The following is a 22,986-nucleotide window of genomic DNA, read 5'->3' as shown; positions in this document are numbered from 1 at the left end:
ATTTATGGAGAGATAAAAAGAGATCTAAAATCTCCTCTGAAAAAAATGTAATATGTCACCGAAATTAAACATGAATTTTAAGCCTAGCTTTATGCAAGAATTCTGTTCTGAATTATGCAGGGGCGAAAAAAGAAAAGAAAAAAAAAGACATTTTGTTGATTTCGCGCTGTATTGAGCGATCGCAGATGCGAAAGACGGGAGGGACTGTACAGTGATGTCTATTGGTTTGTATAGTGATGTCTATTGGTTTGAATTTTTACCATATTCACTTGTGGTGTCTTGCCTTAGAAAATGAGAATCTTGATTTTATAAGATTGTAGTTTGCAATGTGAGAAAATGGTTTTATCATATTTATGTGACCTTGGTTGAGCTGACAGTTCTCAGTGATCTGAACTCCATTGACCGAACACTGAGCGTCATTCAGAGGAATGAGAGTGACCGTTCCGTTCCGATTCTCTATCAGACAGTGCTCACTCTCCAGACCCAGACCATGAAGAACTGCACACACAGAGAGAGAGAGAGAGAGAGAGAAACAAACATTTACACAGGCTTAATGAATAATAACAGGGTTGTGCCAATCGAAAATTGCATTTCAATTCAATCTGAAGTTCAATTTAGGCAGCAAACAGGATGCAGAATTATACTTTCAATATTAAAGGGATATTTCACCGCTGGAAAGATGAATGTGTATTTAAATTGGGTCATTTATGTAGTAGAAATGTGAAATTATTTTAAAAGTTGGTGCCTTCTAGACTGAGAAAAGCCAGAAAATGTATTTTTGGCTCATGTGGATGAAAGACAACAACTCCCAGAATGCACTTGCTTCGCTGCCCTACGAGGACACTCCCAAGCCACGCCTACCGGTTACAGAGGGCAGTATCGGAAGAAATGATACAACTAGGCTACTAGTTGACTCGAAACTGAAAAGACGCCGTTTTATCGTGAGATCCCACCCTCTATGGGCGGGTTGAAAACATGCAGAACTAGCTCCTACTACTGGCTGTAGTCTCTCGCCTCTGGACAAAAAAGCCTCAGATGATGCTAAATGACGATTTTTGCGTCATTGGTGGGTTTTTTCCAGACACACAATACAGAAATCTCTCGTCTCAGGGGGACATGAGGGAGGGAAGCACGGTCATTCGAAAATACTACCGGGTTTCTACTGATACAAAGCTTAATGCTAATCGGTGAAGTATCCCTTTAAGGATATTTAAGGATGGAATTCACATGAAATTGAAAGAAATCTAAAGTAACAAAAATTTATTACATTTTATTTCAGGATAAATTACACGATATGATGCATAGGATGTTTAAATGGAAAGACAGGAAAAATGATGATCAGTAACTGAACTGAAGGAGAGAGAGTTCAGTCAATGAAAACACATAAGACTGCAAACTCACTGATGTCCTGTTCATTAGTGGCATCATCGCGGCCAACGTACGTCCTTCCCTCCTGTAAACAAACACAAGCCAATCACATTCACTCAATACACACTCTTACTGTGAACTACAGGCTGATGAACACATGTAGATGCAGTGGCAGGTGAAAATTAGAGCTGACGGCACAAACTCAGTAATGTTCATTACCTTTAAATGATAGAGAATGATGCCGGTGCTGAGAAGATCATCATCAATCCCGATAAGATGAGGCAGCTCTGAGTCCAGGATCACTCCGATTCCCTCCTTCCTCAGAGCAAGAGTTTCTTCCTGTTCAACACACACATCATAAACACTCAGCGTCTGGCTCAGTGCATGAGGAGACTAACATTAGCGCTGGTGTGACAGCTGTGTGATCACTGCGACAAACCTTCAGGATGTTCTGGGTTTCATTCCATTTGTTCGTCCATTCCTTGGTCAGCTCCAACACCTGCGACAGAAAAACATGCTCAAGACTGTGTGTGTGTGTGTGTGTGTGTGTGTGTGTGTGTGTGTATGTGTTTCATATCCTGCCAAACACCGCAAAAATCAAAAATGTGTTTCATATCCTGCAAAAATTTGATTTCATCACAAGGTATACTGGATCTATTATAGTTCATTTGATAGAGAATACACAGCATTTATTACAGGGCTTGACAGTGCAAGAATTTAATTCGCATTTGCGACTAAAAATAGATGTGGGCAAAATATATATTTGATTATTTAGGAGTACTTAAGTAGTAGTATGTCCCCACGGATATTTAAAAAGTCTTCTTTTTTTTTAATTTAAGGTCATTTAAGGTCTTAAATATCTTAAATGGTATGACAAAAGTATTATTATTTACTATTTAAAAGTCTTATTTAAGTATTATTTATATAGTCAGTTTTGTGTGTAAATGTATGTTTTTGACCAACATTTTCCACTTCTGATGTCATTTCTAGCGGGAAATGACTACGGTAGTAATTAAATATTCGCTTAGTCATCACCAAAGCTCGCTCTATTTTGCTGTAGATCATTAAACCGTTACGCTGCCTGATAGTCAGCTGCCTACATTTTCATATGTAGCCTTTATCTCCCTCATATGTTTCAATGAGCAACTGGATGTAGTAAAGATTTCAAAATAAGAGTCCCAGTGTATTTCAGGCTTGTTTGTAATTAAAAGTCCCACATAATGCACAATTATTTTTTTTCTGATTAATATTGGTATTTCAGTTACAAAATAAACTGTATATGGAATTTAATTTGATGTTTAGAAAAAACATAATTTCTATCTTCTGCTGAACACAAAAGAAGATATTTTGAAGAATGACTGTAACCAAACAGTTGATGGACTTCATTGACTCCCATATTATGGGGGGGGGGGGGGGGGGAATACTATGAAACCCTAAACTATGAAACCTAGTTTGTATTCAAATAAATTGAATAATTTTGCTTGTAAATATCTCCTCTTATTCTTTTAAAACAATTATTTGATCAATTTTAAGTGCATCCCTTAAGTTCTTTATGCTCTCCTAAATTTTTCAAATTAGGTCATATGTTCTGCTTGGGAAAAAGTAAGCATCAAGTATTAGCGAACGTTTAGCCTACTGTCCAGCACATTATGGACTTAAGCTTATGACAACGAGTACATTTAGAAAGTGCTTCTTCAGTGTGACGGCTGTTCAGGAGCTGTTGCCATGTGATTATGAAAGTGTGTATGTTACCCTGGCTTCATTATGATGCAGCTCCACCTCCATACTTAACGCCGTGGGGGAATCGAGCAGCGCTATCTGAAAATGACACGATATAATAGCAAATGAAAACAATTATTAAAACTGATACTGAGGTAAGGAAGTTAAGATTATTAGGCAGTTCCAATATAAGCTAATTAAAAGGCTCATAATAATTTAGGGTAAATACCAACGGTCAAGTTGACGTTCTGACCTGAGTTCCCTGCACGAGCAGCGCCTTCAGCCGAACGATCTCTGCCCGGAGTTCTCGGATAAGTCTAACGTTGGAATCTTCATTAATCGTGGGTTTGTTGATGATGTTTTTGGCACGGTTAGCATAGCGCAGCGTGCTCAGCGTCTCGCCGTAGTTGACGTCCGCAGGCGATATCGCTGGACAAAAATATTTGCAAATATGGTAAGATCTCACAGTAGGGATATGCCTCAGAAATACTCTTTGTATTCATGTTATTATGCATTGTATGTATTCTTATGTTGTTGCTTTTTTAAGCTTGGTTCTTTTTGGTTCAAAAGTTTGGGGTCAGTAGGATTTCTTTTAAGAAATTGATCAATTTTTTGATCAAATTTCACAAATAAATGCTGTTCTTTTGAACTTTATATTCATCAAAGAATCTAGAAAACATGTTTTTTCAACATTGATAATAATAACATTTTCTTGAGCATCAAATCAGCATATTAGCAGCTTTGATCACACAGAAAACAGTTATTTTGAACAATTTGACTGTTTTTGATCAAATAAATGCAGCCTTGATGAGCAAAAGAGACTTATTTCAAAAACATTTAAAAAATCTTAGCAACCTCAAACCTTTGAACAGCAGTGTTTATCGCATTTGCATTATGCTTTATGACTCTAAAAAGGCCAATTTTTTTACATAAGATTTAGAAGTGCACATAAGATTGAGTGTCACATGATTGCTCACTCACTAGCGATCATGATGGTTTTTGAGTTTCCTCCCAGACTGTCCTTCAGGAGCCACGTGAGCACCGAGTCTCTGTAAGGAACAAACACCTGCTTCTTCTTCAAATGACTGTTCCCTCCTTCCTGAGACAGATCAGCTACAGAGACAGGAGGAGCCATCAGAATACCGATCAAAAGAGACTACATCTGTGGCATTTGTTCCACACAACAGTTCCTCTCACCCAAGGCGGAGATGACATTTCCCAGAGTGACCAGTGATTTGTTGATGTTGCCGCCCTCTTTGAGCCGGACACCAGTGGCCCCGGTGGCGTCGGCCCTCTCGCTTCCTGCCAGATCCACCAGATGAATCTTACTGACCGTCTCACTCGGCATCTCAGCATCAAACTTAGCCTGAGAAGAAGCGAATGATGACAAAATGTATGATATTACTAGGGCTGTGGTCAACCAAAGAAATGCTTAGTCGACCAAAGTCCTGTCCTGCGCAACGATTAGTCGACTAAAAAAAAAAAAAAAAAAAGACGCAATGTTTTGCATTTTGATTGAACATTTATTAAACAATTGTCATAGAGCATTTATAAAACAACAACGAATAAAGTTTTTTTTATTTATTTTTTACTGACACCTGGGTTCCCCCGCGAAACGGTTCTCATTCGCGCTTGAATAAGGCCGGTGACACACTGGCTGCTGGCGTGGGAGTCTCAGCTGCGTGGCGTGTCTGTTTTTATTTCGGCTCCCATGTTAACAGGTTGGAGTTTGCACACTGCCTGCATGAGACAAGTCTCAGGCGCGGCTCGAGCCACGCGGAAAACGCGTGCATGCTAGAAATAGAACCGACTGAGTGTTCCTCCTGCTAGAGCGCAGAACAGCGGAGTTTGTATGGACCGAAGTGCATGTCTGAGCTTGTATTGCTGCTGTTGCTTTGACATGGTGGAAAATAGAATAATAGAAACAAAATGTATTAGACTTTTTACCCATTATTATAAATCTAAATTAATCTCGTTTTTAATTTAGGCTAACTTAATTTCGTTTTTCTTTATTTAAATTCCGTTTTTCTTTATTTAAATTTTGTTTTTTTTTCTTTATTTAAATTTCGTTTTTTCTTTATTTAAATTTCGTTTTTCTTTATTTAAATTTCGTTTTTTCTGTATTTAAATTTCGTTTTTTTCTTTATTTAAATTTCGTTTTTTTCTTTATTTAAATTTCGTTTTTTTCTTTATTTAAATTTCGTTTTTTTCTTTATTTAAATTTCGTTTTTCTTTATTTAAATTTCGTTTTTCTCTATTTAAATCTACCCTTTACTGTGTCAGTAATTTGTTAGTCAGAAAAATATTAGACTACCTTAAAAGTATTGCTTAAGTTAAAAAACTGTGTGCGTTTTATATCACTAGTGCAGTGTCCATTCTCGGAGAATATAAGCCCTGCTCGCGTGAGGTTCCCGCTCGCGCTGTTCAGTAGTTTACTATTAATTCTGAACGTGTCGCGTCTCGCGTGTCTGTCTATATTGCACCAAATGCGACACTGCACTCCCTTGTGAAGTCGATTGGATGAACGGTTCTCGAAATAATCAAAATGCAAACGGACAGACAGACACATAGAGATTACTATATTCCTTACTGAGCGCGAAGCAGCAGTGCAGCCTACGAGTGTTCTACGTGGTGCGCTAAACTGTGGTGCTGTTACAAAATAGCCTAAATTAAAGCATTTAAAGTTGAGGATAAACATAGGCTAATTATATTTAGAATACAGTAATATATAACTGCTTATAAAGGAATAAATATCAAGGAGTAAATCAATGAAAATTTCTTTATTGGTGAAAAAAAAAAAAAAAAAAATGCAACTGGTCGACCAATGACAATGTCAGTCGACCAAGACGGCATCGACCGATTAGTCGACTAAACGACTAAAGTTGACAGCCCTAGATATTACTGCTTTAATAGCATTTACTAGTATCTCGTTTCTTTAGCTGGATGTTTATGCAAATGCACAGTCACATGTCCGTGTGTGTGCGTTACAGTCACCTGTGTGAAGTTGATGGTGAAGATGGCGTGTGAGCGGCTACTGGTGTCGTTCATGCCGGTGCTGGCTGTGGTGCGGTTGATGTTTCCCGCCTCCATCAGCTCCTCCACATCACTGTAGTTCTGCACCAGGTGCTTTGACAGGTCTGAAACCAGCGAGGAACAACTGTCACGACTCACAGGGGCTAGAGATCCACACACCTTCCAATGCAACTTCAACTGCAATAGTTTATATTTACTTAATATTGCAACACTTAATGCTTACATGACATTGCAACATTTACTCAATATTGCAATATTTACATAATATTTACATAATATTACAATATTTACTCAATGTTTAAATAATACTGCAATATGTATTCAATACTTACCTAATGTTTACTCAATATTGCAATATTCACTCAATGTTTACTTAATATTGTAATATTTACTCAATGTTTAATTGATATTGCAACATTTGCATAGTTTACATAATGTTGCAATATTTACTAAATATTTAATATGCGATATTTATGCAATATTTACATAATATTTTAATATTTACTCAATGTTTACTTGATATTGCAAAATTTAAGAAATATTTACTCAATATTGAAAAATTTACTTAATGTTTACTTGATATTGCAAAATTTTATATTTACTCACCATTTACAAGATAATGCAATATTTACTTAATATTGCAATATTTACATAATGTTTACATGATATTTCAATATTTTCTAACTATTTAATATGCAATATTTACATAATATTTCAATATTTACATAATATTATAATATTTACTCAATGTTTACTTAATACTGCTAAATTTAAGAAATATTTACTCAATATTGAAAAATGTACTCAATGTTTACTTGATATTGCAAAATTTTATAAATATTTACTCACCATTTACAAGATAATGCAATATTTACTTAATATTGCAATATTTATGCAATATTTACATAATGTTTACATGATATTGCAATATTTTTCTAACTATTTAATATGCAATATTTACATAATATTTCAATATTTACATAATATTATAATATTTACTCAATGTTTACTTAATACTGCTAAATTTAAGAAATATTTACTCAATATTGAAAAATGTACTCAATGTTTACTTGATATTGCAAAATTTTATAAATATTTACTCACCATTTACAAGATAATGCAATATTTACTTAATATTGCAATATTTATACAATATTTACATAATGTTTACATGATATTTCAATATTTTCTAACTATTTAATATGCAATATTTACATAATATTTCAATATTTACATAATATTATAATATTTACTCAATGTTTACTTAATACTGCTAAATTTAAGAAATATTTACTCAATATTGAAAAATGTACTCAATGTTTACTTGATATTGCAAAATTTTATAAATATTTACTCACCATTTACAAGATAATGCAATATTTACTTAATATTGCAATATTTATGCAATATTTACATAATGTTTACATGATATTGCAATATTTTTCTAACTATTTAATATGCAATATTTACATAATATTTCAATATTTACATAATATTATAATATTTACTCAATGTTTACTTAATACTGCTAAATTTAAGAAATATTTACTCAATATTGAAAAATGTACTCAATGTTTACTTGATATTGCAAAATTTTATAAATATTTACTCACCATTTACAAGATAATGCAATATTTACTTAATATTGCAATATTTATACAATATTTACATAATGTTTACATGAGATTGCAATATTTTTCTAACTATTTAATATGCATTTAATAAGTCTCTTAATATTTACATAATATTTCAATATTTACTTAATATTTTAATATTTACTCAGTGTTTAATACTGAAAAATTTAGAAATATTTACTCAATATTTACATGATAATGCAACATTAACTTAGTTTATGCAGTTTACATAATACTGCAATATTCACTCAAAGTTTACATGATATTGCAATATTTACTCAATATTTAAATACTATTGCAACATTGACTCTCAATGTTTACTCAGTGTTTACTTAATATTGCAATATTTATGTGAACATGATACTGCAATATTTACTTAAAATTTACTTCATTTTCTTAAAATTCTCTCAAAATTACAATATATACTCATGAAATATATATATTGCAATATTTTCTCAATATTTAATATTTACTTAATATGTTCTTACAATTACAATTTATACTCATGTAATTTATATTGCGATACTTATACTCAATATTTAATTAATATTTACTTAAACTAGTACTTCAAGCAATGTTTACTTAAACACTACTAAAAGGCTACAAGGCTGTTTTGGTTAATTATTTATTATTTATATTAATGTTTAATTTTTTTATCTATAACATATTCATTTTTGCTATGACACTGAAATCAGTATGCAAATCGAACAAACTGTATTGACTACTGAAATTTTACTATTGTGACTATTTGTATGATTTATGCATTGATTTGGTTAAGGTTTGAAGTCATGGTCTTACCTTCTACATAGGGTCCCTCTTTAGGATGCTCTCTAACTCTGAGGTTATACGTCTTAGCCATCTTTCTCCTTAACAAGTCCCGCACCCGTTCGTTGTAAATCTCCAAATAGCTTCCAGCATAACCAAAATGTAAGAGTAAGAACAGGTTTTCTGTACGCAAACAGCAACTGGTCTTCACTTTAAAGACGTAAACATGAAGCGTCTCATTTCTGTGCTCCTAGCAGCACCAAAAGGAATTGCAATCTGTTTGTTCGAGTCAGTTGGGGTGGACACAACAACACTGCCTAAATCAATGAATGCATGAGTTCGGGACAGGGGATTGCTAATTCCCGCCCAAGGTATATGCAAATAAAGGGACTTCGTTGAGTTAGTTAGTAGTGTGTTGAAACTCATGGTTATGGTAAGGGACGTTACACATCACAAACATGCTCGAAGTGGTTGACCAATCACAACACACTGGTCCAGCGACCAATCAGAGCACAGTGTGCTTTTCAGAAGGAGGGGCTTCATAGAGACAGGAACTTAACAGAGCGTTACTGACAGACTGGGAAGAGAGGTGCTGCAACAATGTCAAATATATGAAAAATAATGTGTTTTTGAACATTCAAGCATGAAAACCTATTCTAGTGGACACCAAACACTAAATCAAGACTTTGTGAAAGGGCGTAATAGGTCCTCTTTAATCTGTATCTGTAAGAGTGGCTGTTTAACTATTATGTTTTAGCCATCGCACAGCGCTCACATAACTCAACTTACCTGACTTCTGTACGGAAAGAGGCTTCATCTCTCCGAGTCATTCCTGAAATCCGGCTGAATAATCCTTCACAGATCCGTGGGATCAGCCCGACGTCACCCTACGGCACAGCAAGTCAAGATTCAGAGCCAATATTGCACATTCTACAAGCCGTCGAGGGTGATAAATCAACAGCCTGAGAGATTTACTAAAGCATGTTTGAAATGACAAAACCTAAAAAGAAAAGAGCTTAAAGCTTACAGGCATGCCCATCATGGTGTGCGACTTGCCCGATCCCGTCTGGCCGTAAGCAAAGATGCAGGCGTTATATCCTTCAAATGCTGCCTTCAACACATCAGTGCCTAGATCCTTAAACACCTGAAAACACACATATATCATGCCTGTGACATTATAGTATTTCATATGCAACAATGCAAAGCTAAATCGAAAAAAGCTCAAATCTAATCATAAAGTCAAGCTATGTTCTCAACTGTACTGTTAATAATAGCAGGGCATTTACAATTCCTTTACGATCAGGATTTGTTTTAATCTGCATCTGGGAAACCAACCATGAATACCAATGTTATAGTTTTTACAGTACAACACAACACCCAAGATTGTCATCACATTTAGCACAGTTACAAACCGTCCTGAACACAAACGCTAAGAGGATTAATTCCTAATCAGATCTGATTATTACATAATGCAGAAACAGGGTAGAACAAATTCATTCAAAAAGTTCTCTTCTGACCGGTGCTGGAGCTTTTAAATAAAACATCTATTGAGGAATTGATACCAATAATGCTTCTACAAAAATGCTTCAATTAGAGCTGGGCAAATGATAGAATATTCACAATATATTTGAATGAATTCGCATTGTGATTATGAGATTTATTCGGCCATAAAAGCGGCGCTTTGGCAATTTCTTCGTTGTTTTCTCGCTTTTTGCTCGTTGGTTTCTCTATAGAGCTCCCCCTACAGCTTCGGAATAGATATTTGACAACACTGTCGTAAAAACCCATTGATGACTCTCCCCCCTCCCATCTTCTCCCTCTGGTCATTTGCATTTGTTTTCAAAGAAGCCGGCTAACGCACGGAGCCATGTCCACTGAGGTATGTATGATACACAGAAGGCTAATATATAAATGTATGTGTGCAGTGCCGTAAAGCAATTCGTCACATCGCGAGACCTGATATCACGCGATACTTCTGACGCTGCGGCCCACCGGCCAAAAGTTGCAAGGGTGGTTTTTCCGCTCACAGGCGCTAGAGGGAAGGGAGACGGCCACCATTCAACCCGAAAAAAATCATATAACCATTCCAATGACTCAGAAGCTGTTCAGTTAAGGTAAATTAAGCTAAAGAAAAACTGCATAGTTCCCCTTTAAGTCATGTAATTAAACTAGTCCTGTGATCTTTCAAGTAAGTGAGCTTTAAGACCGATTTCTTTTACATTTATGCACCTGGCAGATGCTTTCATCCAAACAAAGCGACTTATGCTGCATTCAATAGTCTCTATTCCAATAGTCTCTATTTCAATAGTCTCTATTTCAATAGTCTCTATTAGTCTCTATTTCAATAGTCTCTGATTTGTGGATTCACAACTCTGATTCAACTCTATTCGTTTGCATTCATTGCCAGTAAAAGATAAAAGTAAGAAAGAAGGCAATGTCCAGCTCATGGTCTGACAGGAATTTTTAAAAGATCATATTTATATCAACTAGATGTACCGCATGGCGGTACAAAATATGACCGCCGCTCAGGCCTGCACTGGCTTTCCACAAAAATAAATGACGTGGAGCAATTTGGCTGTATTGCGTGTTTATGTATATAAGTTGTATATTTTAAAAGACTGTCTGAAGTATTCCTGTGGATCATGGATAATTTAGAGTTTTGTAATTATTTGCCATTACTATTTAAGTTTTATATCAAAAGTCATTAGTTTAGACACTTAACATCCATAATGTGAAAACGTCACATCCATAACAGTGGTTAACAGTAAAAAGCGACTGAAGTGCCCTTGAGCAAGGCACCTAACCCCTCACTGCTCCCCGAGCGCCGCTGTTGTTGCAGGCAGCTCACTGCGCCGAGATTAGTGTGTGCTTCACCTCACTGTGTGTTCACTGTGTGCTGAGTGTGTTTCACTAATTCACGGATAGGGATAAATGCAGAGACCAAATTTCCCTCACGGGATCAAAATAGTATATATACTTATACTTATACATACTAAGTATGAAAAATCTGTGTTTTTTTTTTTCAAAGGACCCTCCCATTCAATTTATACAAACCTCTACCAAACGGCTGAGGTGCCTGTTGATGGTAAAAGTCTGTTATCTGACTTTGGCATGGGTTTGTTGTGTTTTACTGAAATAAAAAACATTTTTTCCCCAAAAAAGTGGTTTTATCTTGTAGCCCTGGTCCCAGAGTTTTAAAAAAACAATGTTAACAAAATTAAACTCATTCCCACTGTACCTAGTAGAACACTTAAGTAAATGTCCCATTGAAATTAATGGGATTTTATGGATTTAGGTGAAGAAAGTGTACACATAATACATTTTGGTCTGTACCATGAAGAGAAAACTGATTCAACTATATAAACTATATATTTTCTGAAAGCGTAGACGCACCCATACAGCCGCCAGCCACCCGAATCAGACTAGTCCAGAGCTCAGCCCACTCACCAAGGTTGGAGAGGTAAATTAAATCTCATGTACAACTTATTTGTGGCAAAATGTTAAATCTGCCAACCTATTTCAATGTGTGTGTGTGTGTGTGTGTATGTGTGTGTGTTTGTGTATGTGTGTGTCTGTGTGTGTCTGTGCGTGTATGTGTGCGTGCGTACATGTGTGTGCGCGTGTGTTTGTGTGTCTGTGCATGTGGATTTGTATGTGTGTGTATGGGTGTGTGTCTGTGCCTGTGGATGTCAGTGTGTGTGCATGTTTGCGTTTGTTTGTATTCCTGCATGTGTGTGTGTGACAGTATCATCCTAAACCAGCAACCCTTCGCTCAACACCACCATCTACAGGCCGATGAGTGTACAGTCACTAAATGTGCACATAAATGAATTTATTTTATACCCCCCCATGGATGAAATTCTACGAAACTTCGCATACCCCCAGAGGATGTCAAGTTAATCATACACATGAAATATGGTGCAGTTCTGAACATCTAAACTGAAGATAGGGGCGATTAAAGCAGAATAATATTGCATTTTAATTTTTTATGGGAGGGGCGCAAATCACAAATGAGTGATTATGGGCTAGGTTGATGTGGGCCCTTAAGACCAACATACCATAAAAATTTCTTCATCCTCGGTGCCACGGTTCAGGTAGTTATTTAGGAAAAACTGCATATTTTGGGTTTGGGGGGGCCCAGCGCGGGGGGGGAGTGGCCCCCGGGGACCAAACGAAATTTTTCCGTAAAAGTCTAGTGGGGCTACATGCCCACCAAATTTCATGTTCCCCGGTGTTTCGGTGTCCCTGGTATCGTTGACGGAAAATTCAGTAGATGACGAAAAAAAAAAAAAAAACTTTGACAATCCCTATATGACCGCTTTCGCTAGCTATGCTAGCGGCGGTCATAATAATTTATATGCGGTTATGATTTTCCCTTGTGTTCATATAGTGAAAACAGTGTGGAAAACATGCATTGATTATTTTTAACTAGATTTTTTACTTATTTTACTTCTTATATTCAGTTTTTCGGTTGAAATGGTTTCTTTTTAATTAATCAATTAATTTGTTTTTAAATTATGCTTAAGCAGTTTCAGGGCAAACGCATAAATATAAATCGCCCGCACTAATTGCTTACGGTTAATTAACAAACTGATGACTGCAAATGACAAAAGTTCTACAGTCTGTTCATATTTCCACTGACCTTCTCCTGTGAGACAAAGCTGCCGCTTTTACCGTCCGACGAGTCGTAAGAGAAATCATATGTGAAGGTCTTTGCTCTCTCTCTTACAGAGTCTCCAGTCACTCCATCTGGTATCTGGCGGAAAAACAACAACACAATAATAAGCATAAAAATGATACTTTCTGTGGAACTCAATCATTTAGAGTCACTTAATACAACATACTTTTAAGTTGGTGATGGTGGTCTTGTTGCCTTCCATTTCGATGATGCATTTGGCAGACAGGTCTTTCTCCCTGGGCCAAAAATCAATAATGCATAAATAAAACATATTTATGCACTTAATTTATTATTGACACAGTGTAAAAAATGCATTTACTCTCGAGGGAGACGATTTAATTTAGACCAATCCACAGATCAAACCAGATATCTGTTGTCAACTTGATGCTTTTATGAGCAGTTTAGGATGGAAAACAGAAAAGAAAGAAAAGAAAGCATCGCTGGGTAAAACTTTTGGACACTACTGTATAACATCTGAATGAAATACAGGAACAAAATATGAAATAAAATGAAACATGTTTTTCTATAATACAGGAGGCCAGACGCAGAACCTCTGGCTTACGTTTGCATTACTTTAATCATTAAATTGCTGTATTTTATATGCTGTATATTGTGTAATTAAAGGCAAAACCAATCATTATAAATACTTTACAATTTATAATTATTATTAATAATAATAACAACAATAGTAATCTATTATTATTATACAAATATTCTATATCATGCCTGTGACATTACAGTATTTTATATGCAACAATGCAAAGCTAAAAAGATTTTTTTAAAATAGTCTGAAAAGAGATCTGAGTCCACTTTCAAGGCCAGGGACAGTATAAAATCAAAGAGAACGGGGGCATTTTTCATTCGGTTCACTTTTGTTGATCTGATTCATTTGATTCTCTTAAATAGACTAGTGAAATCACACCTAGCTAACCAGAAAGTAGACTGCTATATAAAATAACCAATATTTATAAATACTTCACAATTTATTATTGAGATACTTAACCCTCTGGTACTGTTCGCGTGTCGGTCAAACAATGACGGATTTTTATTTTATTTGAATGAAATTATTGTACTATATTTTTTATTTAATACTTTTAGTACTAAATTGAATTTATGCAATAGTTTACTGCAGATTATTTATTGCTGAACTGAAAAATCTTTTCTTTTTTTTTAAGTGAACTTCAAAAAAAGTTGTAATTTTTTTTAACGTTTATTGTAATGAAAAATGCACAAAAATACAATTTTAAATTTTTATATGATATATATTTTCCAATACACTCTCTCATTCATTTCCAATGCAAATACATTTTTGACCACGAACAATAAAAGTGTGACCATTTAACCTTTTCCAATCATGTCAATGATTTTTTCACACAGCAATGCTAAAACCTTTACAATGTTTTTGTTATTATTTTATTTGTATATTATATATATATATATATATATATATATATATATATATATAAAAAAAAATATAGTATTTATATACTATAGTACTTGTATATTATATTATTATAATATACTGTCAAATCGATGAATTGTCTAATCGCATCTAACATAAAAATGTATAAATATATAAAATGTGTGTGTGTGTGTGTGTATATATATATATACATACATACATACATACATACATATATATATACATATATATATATATATATATATATATATATATATATATATATATATATATATTATATATATATTATATATATATTATATATATATTATATATATATATATATATATACACTACCGGTCAAAAGTTTTAGATCGGTAAGATTTCTAATGTTTTTAAAAGAAGTCTCTTCTGCTCACCAAGGCTGCATTTATTTGATTAAAAATACAAACAAAAACAGTAATATTGTGAAATATTATTAGAATGTAAAACAGCTGTTTTATATGTGATTATATGTAAACTGTAATTTATTCCTGTGATCAAAGCTGGATTTTCAGCATCATTACTCCAGTCTTCAGTACACAAACTTTTATGTTAGATACGATTAATGATTTGAGAGCACTATAACTGACAAAATAAACAAAACAACAACAACAAAAAAACTTATAAGAGAACTGGGTAATTTTAATCTGCTTCACTTTATGATCTCTTTGGCTCTTTTAATTACACTCGTGACAAATCACACCTATCAGCCTAATAAGACGACAACATTATGGACATGCTGGCTCTGGACGTGCCTATGACGCACACAGATGAGGTCAGAGTCTCGGCGCAGCGGGAACCGTCCGCTCAGGTTCGTATCTGGCCTGCGTCATGTACACTTCCCAATATATTGTTTGACAATTTATTTTATTGCCTCGCTCTACCTCGAGTTTCTTATCCTTTCTTTTTTTGTGATCTATGTATCCCACTTAGTTAAAAAAAAAAGTACACTTCCCAATGGACAAAAATAATCATTTTAATAATAAAATTGAAATAAATAATTGAACAGAATATTAATCATTTATTTATATTATTAATGATAATGATGATAATAATAAATACAGCTCACTCATTTTTAGGTGGATTTATTATCTGTGCTTTACTACTGTCATGCATTTCACTCCGCGGCTGTTGCGACATTCACTCGGACATGTTTATATGCAGGTTTATTAGTTTATTAGTGTGTCTGACACCCACTCACCGTCTGTTCATGGGCCGGACCCGCACTGCCACCCGAACCGATGCCATGACACATCCCTGAGGACCAGAAGCACCACACACTCACTTCAAGTCACTTCTCATGGGTCACTGACACACACTACTGTAACCGGCTCCGGGTGATGGGACGCGTAAAAATAGATCAGTCTGTCCGTGAGAGGAGCCGATAACAATCCTCTAGTATTCACTCAACTGCCATCACGTAAAAAAGCGTATTTGTCCAGGACGCTGTTGTTTGGTTCGTATTATTTTCCCGGAGTGATTGTCCTGCTCTTTGCTGGCTGTAGGGCAGAACACATATCAGACGCGATACTGCCTCCTGCCGGCCTGGAGTGATCATGGACAATAACACATGGGCTGCGTCCGAAAACCTAGGCTGCTGACTTGTTCCCGCTCTGTCTCTATCAGGGAGTGACTTTGTAGGCAGCGTTTGCGCATGAAGGTGCCTCACGAAACTGATTTCGGACAGTAATTTCTCGCTAGTAATGACATAATGTTGGTCAAAAATGTACATTTACACATATTGACCACCACCAACCACAGCTTTCAGACGCCATCTTTGTGATGTGAAGCTAACATTGGATTGGGACGTGCCTTGATGCCCTCCAAAGGCATCATTTTTAAGATTTCGGGTCGCAGCCATGGTGTGATGATAAATGTAAATCAATCAATGTACTTTAGAACAAAAACACCTGGTATAATAATACAAATAATGCATACAAATAGGCTACAAATAATAATACAAATATGAGGCTATATCGGCTATCAGCACATAACCATTACAAATAAATAGTATTATTAGAATAACACATAGGCTACATATTAGTACAGCATATATAAATACAATAAACATAAATGAAAAACTATAATAATAAAATAAACAAAACTTAATAAATTACCATAATATAGTAAACACTGTAGCATATTACATATAGCCTACAAAAGTGCTGTAGACATGTGAGATTGTCATGTCACTGAATTGCTAGCTGGTGAAAAAAAAAAAGTTCCTGATTTCTTTCTTTATTTTAATGTTTTTTTTTTAAGTGCAAAAAAAAAAAATGTATAGCCAAATTTTCCTAGTCCTCTACAGTAATGGATACGTAACAATGGGGATGTGGATTTGTTTTGATAATTCATTTATATTTTCATGATGATGATTATGATGATGAAGATCTGCTTTTGTATATATATGCTATTTTAATCTTCCCTGCTCTAGTCTATTCTACTTTAGTCTTTACAGGTTAGCATTTAATCCAATAATAACAGTGTGTTCATTAGTTACGCCGTGGACCTTCATGTAATTAGACTAAAATAACAACCTTAACCTGATTTATCTAATCTATAATTTATGCCAAGTCAGGTCACATCTTCTAGTTAATGTTGAAATTATTTTATACCATTATACCTTCACTGAACCCCAGGCTGAAAACCTTGATTCTATTCTGTTCTGTTCTATTCTATTCTATTCTATTCTATTCTATTCTATTCTATTCTATTCTATTCTAAAACCTCTGTTAAGTAAGATCAAACAAGCAGGTTGTCTCTTTTCTCTAACTTTATTCATTGAGGGCACAATGTGAGGCATTAGATTATAGCAACTCATAATGAATAAGATATTTTACACATTTTGAATACACAATCACTAATGAATTAAATATGTATTTATCAATGTTGTTATTGTTAACTAATACTATTAAAATTTGTTTTCCTTATTGAAACAAAGCTGCATAAAATAAAATATAAATACTAGAAGAAACCCCCAAATAAAAGGGTACATTTGAAGTACTCAAAATACTAAAACTGTGATAAAAATTGTCAAAAAATTGTCAAAAGCACATAACAAAATTATTAAAACTTATAAAATGGATATTAAAAATAAAAGCTAATTCAAAATATTAATAAATACTACAATAGTTAAAAATATGAATAATACTAAAATAATACTGGTTTTTAATCTATCAAGATGTATCAATAAAGGACAGACAAAAAATAATCACATTATTAAATGTCTTTATTATCTAAATTGCAAATGAAACATTAACTTTACGAATGAATTCTTTAGTTATGGATCTCTCTAGACGTTACATTCAGAAGAAAAAATAATCTGTGAAATTGTAATGAAACATGTTATTGCTTCTCCTGCTGACCGTCCACAGGAATGATGCTTCCTCGGATGCCATCCTGAATCCATTCATGCTGTCCCGGGGCTTAAACTTAAACAACATGATGATAATATCAGCTCCGTTCGTTGTTATTTTTCTTCAGCAGCACTGACAGCGCCAGCAGACACTCTTAACATCAGCTCATACACACATGAACTGACTCTACAGAGTTATAAGGCAATTCCATTATGAGCCATTAGAGATGAAGTGCTCCGAGTCCTCAGTTTTTTAAAGTGCCCATTCGCTGATCCTGTATATTTTTCCCACAGTTCATAGCCAGTGTCGCTACAGCGTAAGTGGAGAGGATGACAATGGTGGAGCCCACGAAATGTGAGGAGGCCCCGCGAACCGGGACCTTTAGGGCTCTCCGTGGTACGGATCCTTCTGCGCGAGGTAACGTGTGCGACACAGAGTCCATGATTCCCGTCAGTTCACCTATAGCTCTTCCTTTGGGAGAGTTAAGGGTACAGAAGTTGAAGTAGCTTCACAGGCTTGAATTGAGGAGAACAGGTATGAGATCAGTCAAGTTTCAGAGACACACGTCCATTCATGAGGTCTGTGTCCCTTCGATCCGTTCCTTCCTTTATAATCCTCGCCCCATCCCGCCCTTATGACACACACCAAATCCCTAAATTAGTCTGTGCGTCAATGGGATGTGGCACAGATAGCCCAACAGAGGTCAGCTAAACCGGGATCGCACAGTCAGACACGTGTGAGTTTAATTCTTTTAAGGGAGGCTCTGTAACACAGAGAAGGGATTTGAGCGACGGGAAGTCTCACACTAACACTATTAAGGGGCTTTCACACCGGGCAGTCATAGGAACTAAAGTTATAGGAACTAAAGTTATAGGTCCCCCAAGGACAAACTTTTACCATAGGACCATTTTCCTGGTTGCATTCGCACTGACAGTAGTAAGCTGGCCAATAGTGATGCCATTCAAGCACGACATTTGACAACTCCATAGCGTAAAGGTCCATCTATCGCTGTTTTCCATGTTGGTGGAGTAAGGATATGTACACTGTGCTTTTACACATTTTAATAATGGCAGATGCTGTTTCGTATGGCATCACTGGTAGCTCCTATTGTGTTGGGGTAAACACTACTCTGAAGCAGGAGCTAATTTAGTCCCCCCAAAAGGCATTCCTATAACTACAATCATTCCCAGTTTCTGCGGTGTGAACATGCCAAAAAGTAGTTATGGGAACTGTGAAAACGTTCTTCCGGTGCAAAAGTTAATTTAGTCACCAGAAAACCAAGAAACCACTGACCCTCATAATAGGGGATCAATTATGCCCCTTTTTCACAAGTTGTAATATAAGTCTCTAGTTTCTCAGAATGTGTCTGTGAAGTTTCAGCTCAAAATACCCTCACAGATCATTTATTGTAGTTTTATTAAATTCGCCCCGATTTGGGTGTGAGCAAAAACACGCCGTTCTTGTGTGTGTCCCTTTAAATGCAAATGAGCTGCTGCTCCTTTCCAGAAGAGGGCGGAGCCTAAACAGCTCCAACAACAAAACTGGAGAATCTCTCGCAGCCAAAAAGTCAGAAATCGTTCAGCATTACATGTTTGAACCGGAGTCGGAAACTGATGGAGAGACTCAGGAAGAAGTTACAACTTTTAGATGCAATAACTAAACAAAAAACAATTTCTTCATGCCTTAAAATAGCTTGAATGTAACTCGACACCCTTGCCTCATTTAGTATACGCAGTTCTATGAATATGCAAATGAGCCCCGCCTCCACTCACTCACTCCAGCTCAGAGATCCACTCGTTGACGATCACACGTTGACCTGATTGGTTACAAGGTAGTTTGTGATGTCAGAAACACAACAAGCGATTTCAAACCGTGTTTTTGAGACTGTCTTTGGTTCATTGAAGGACTTCAAAAGAAAATAAATAAGTTTAAAATAAATAAATAAGAAGTAAACAGTAAAAAAGTCAAATAAATAAATAGGCACAATATATATTTATAATATTTATAAACTTCACGATGTGCTAATTTACTAATAATAAACATAAATTATATTTTTCTACTAAACAAATTTGTGAGCTGCATACTTTTTGGATAGTAAAAGAAGAGCTGTATGTTTCTCTTTTACTATCCTGTCCAACTGATCCATTTAAAAAAAGTTAAAAAAAAATTTTTTTTTAAAGATGACCAATTAAGAAATAGAAAGTAAATAGTAAAAAAAAAAAATATGAAAAAAAAACAAAAACTAAAATAATACAACTGGAAAAAATCATACATTCATGTATAGGAAAAAAAAATCACGCATAATTTAAAAAAAAATCTACAAACCTATTTGCATGCATTCAATCAAGTTTCTAATCTTTTGTCGGTAACACTTTACAATAAGGTTCATTAGTTATCATTAGTTAATGTATTCACTAACATGAACTAACAATGAGCAATACATTTGTTACAGTATTTATTCATCTTTGTTAATGCTAGTTTATAAAAATGCAGCTGTTTTCATGTTAGTTCACGGTGCATTAACTAATGTTAACAAATACAACCTTTGATTTTAATAATGTATAAGTAAATGTTGAAATGAATATTAACTAAGATTAATAAATGCTGTAGAAGTGCAGTTCATTATTAGTTTATGTTAACTAAGGGAGTTAACATTAGTGTACACAAGAGTAAACCTTATTGTAAAGTGTTACACTTTTGTCTTAGTGTATAGAATGTTACATATAAAGAATCTGACTCATCTAGAATCTTTGAACGCTTCATGTCTGATTGATCTGACTGAGGACATTAGCAGGGGACGTCAGTCAAGGCCGTGCTGCTGGAAATAATCAGGTGACCCAGGAAACACACCAGTCCCCATTAAACCCTTAATCCTGTTTGTCGTTTGCTGTACTGAGACCCGCTTCTCACAATCAATTGTACTAATTGGATAACTGTTTTTCCCCCCATCACTCTTAGCTGTGCATTATGATAACATATTTTTGATTATAGTAAATGAGGATGGGAATGTTAATGGAGTATTACTGGAGCTGCATCCACAATTCATATACATCAAAGAATTGTTTTTTCTTTTCTTTTTTTTTTACTTAATTAGGTTTCATGTTGACTCCCATTCTTTATGAAGCCTTAATGGAGCAAAAACATAAATGTTTTGATTAAGCTATAATTTACCTGTGACAAATTTACTGATCTACAGTCTGTTCTTGGCACTGTCGGGTTTAGGCATTATTGCGCCGCCAACTCACTTCAAGAACAATTCATCGCATGACACGGCATTTAGTGATGGAAAGAGACTTCTTTGCAGTCATTAGGATGATTTTCCAATTTGATAAGCAGTAATTTATGGCTTTTAGTTCAGGAAGAAATAAACATGCAATCAATTTCATCCATTAATGACTTTTAAAGTGCACTTAGCTTTGTTCGGAATAGTGTACTACCATTTTACTCATTATTGGATTTAATTGTCTGAAGATCTTTTTTTTTTTTTTTTTTTTTTTTTGCTTTGTTGTATTTTGTTTTGTTTTTTAAAGTGTGAAAACATTTTTAAACATATTTAATGAGACCAAAGACAATGTAATTTCCACTGTCTACCAACAGATGTCAATGTTAATTATTTCACCTGATGGTAAGTCAGACTTGCATGCTTGTGAAGACTCTGCAAAATTTTATGTTGAAGTGTCCTGTCAGTATCTTTAAAATATAATATAATTTATAATAATAATAATTTCTAATAATCTGATCATTATTTGATCATTTTGCTTTAAAGGTACACCAGAGAATGTCTAATAAGGGGAGAACTTCCACTCTCAGTAAACTTCCGGCTTCTGAACTGGTTGCAGTTCCACTCTGGTTCCATATGAGGGCGCTCACAGGACGAGTGCAGAATGAATGGAGGTCTATGGCGCTATACCCCTCAAAATCCACTTTTCTCAGGATATAATTTTTTGTCTAGTAATTTGAATGTTGTATTCGAAAGGAGATGTAAAGAAATTACACACTGCTGGGTGTTAGATTTTTTAGAGTCACTTATTTGCTTTAAAAATTTGCTTTCAATCCTTCAGTTACTTTGGTGCTTTCGCGCTCTGCACTTTCTTTTCTCTCGAGGCATCGACATCACAGCTGACACAGGCAAATACACGTGCTAGAAGAGTTTTTGTTTTGTTGTTTTAAAAGACCATGCCAAAAATACACACACACACACACACGATGCCATAGACATAATAAATACATGTCTATGCACAATGCCATCAAGCGGTATCTCTGGTCGTAATCAGTCCTTCACTGACCAATCAGCGTTCATTAGCAGAATGCTAGCGTGTTATGGGCAACAGCAACTCAACCTGTAAGAAATCGAAAGGACATAAGTACTCGTTCATTCAACTTTCAACCTATAACCCAAGTTGAACTTGCAAAACCTACAATCAAATCTGAGATTTCTCAACGGCAATCGGGTGAAAGAGACAAATTTAGCCGTCTAGCCACATAGCCCTCTAGCGGTTAAAAAACAAAACTGCATGCATTTTGCGGAAAAAAACCTTTTTAGTTGTGCATCGGTTTTGCGTGACTGTGTGGATGAATATGGTTATCATCCTACTAATAAAACGTAAAACAACTTTTCTCTATTCACGGATACGACGAGACACATGGGCGCGCGACGTACGCAATTTCCTGTGAAAACCATCCCGTCAGGTCAAAAATATAAACACTTATAATAGGCTTACCATAGTTAATCAGGGTAAGACAAACACGTTGTGGAAGAAGGATTTGATGATGTTTTGACTCATTATTTAAATTTGGTTAATTTTGAAAACAAAAAAAGTTACAAAGTGTATATTTAACTGCACATTCCACACACACACACACACACAGCTACACAGCTAACTTGTCTGTAGATTTGTCTTTTGCAGTACACATGTTCTTCCTCTTATAAGGATGGGGTTTGTGGCCTTAAGGCCAATGGCCTTAATAAAAGTGTCACACAACTTGTCC

The 22,986-nt window shown here is 35.1% G+C and overlaps 1 protein-coding gene across 5 annotated transcripts in view; it reads right to left on the bottom strand.

The window, feature by feature from the left end:
* The window catches only part of kif16ba (kinesin family member 16Ba), a 38,787-nt gene extending 22,611 nt beyond the window's left edge, over positions 1 to 16,176 (bottom strand). For all 5 annotated transcript variants that reach the window (XM_084098179.1, XM_084098181.1, XM_084098182.1 and 2 more), the window contains exons 1-15: positions 15,843 to 16,176; positions 13,364 to 13,433; positions 13,162 to 13,275; positions 9,547 to 9,663; positions 9,309 to 9,406; positions 8,553 to 8,662; positions 6,082 to 6,224; positions 4,285 to 4,453; positions 4,069 to 4,200; positions 3,341 to 3,516; positions 3,121 to 3,186; positions 1,808 to 1,867; positions 1,588 to 1,707; positions 1,402 to 1,453; positions 361 to 498 (exon numbers count right to left, since the gene is read on the bottom strand). In XM_084098179.1, coding sequence (XP_083954305.1) covers positions 361 to 498; positions 1,402 to 1,453; positions 1,588 to 1,707; positions 1,808 to 1,867; positions 3,121 to 3,186; positions 3,341 to 3,516; positions 4,069 to 4,200; positions 4,285 to 4,453; positions 6,082 to 6,224; positions 8,553 to 8,662; positions 9,309 to 9,406; positions 9,547 to 9,663; positions 13,162 to 13,275; positions 13,364 to 13,433; positions 15,843 to 15,889 — 1,612 coding nt within the window. In that variant the 5' untranslated portion in view covers positions 15,890 to 16,176. The remainder of the gene's footprint in view (positions 1 to 360; positions 499 to 1,401; positions 1,454 to 1,587; positions 1,708 to 1,807; positions 1,868 to 3,120; positions 3,187 to 3,340; positions 3,517 to 4,068; positions 4,201 to 4,284; positions 4,454 to 6,081; positions 6,225 to 8,552; positions 8,663 to 9,308; positions 9,407 to 9,546; positions 9,664 to 13,161; positions 13,276 to 13,363; positions 13,434 to 15,842) is intronic.
* Positions 16,177 to 22,986: the final 6,810 nt, after the last annotated feature.

The sequence above is a fragment of the Abramis brama genome (assembly GCF_963993115.1).
Source record: "Abramis brama genome assembly, chromosome: 2".
Taxonomy (NCBI): domain Eukaryota; kingdom Metazoa; phylum Chordata; class Actinopteri; order Cypriniformes; family Leuciscidae; genus Abramis; species Abramis brama.
The sequence above is the reverse complement of the archived record's forward strand: the minus strand, read 5'-3'. Positions and strand labels throughout refer to the sequence as shown.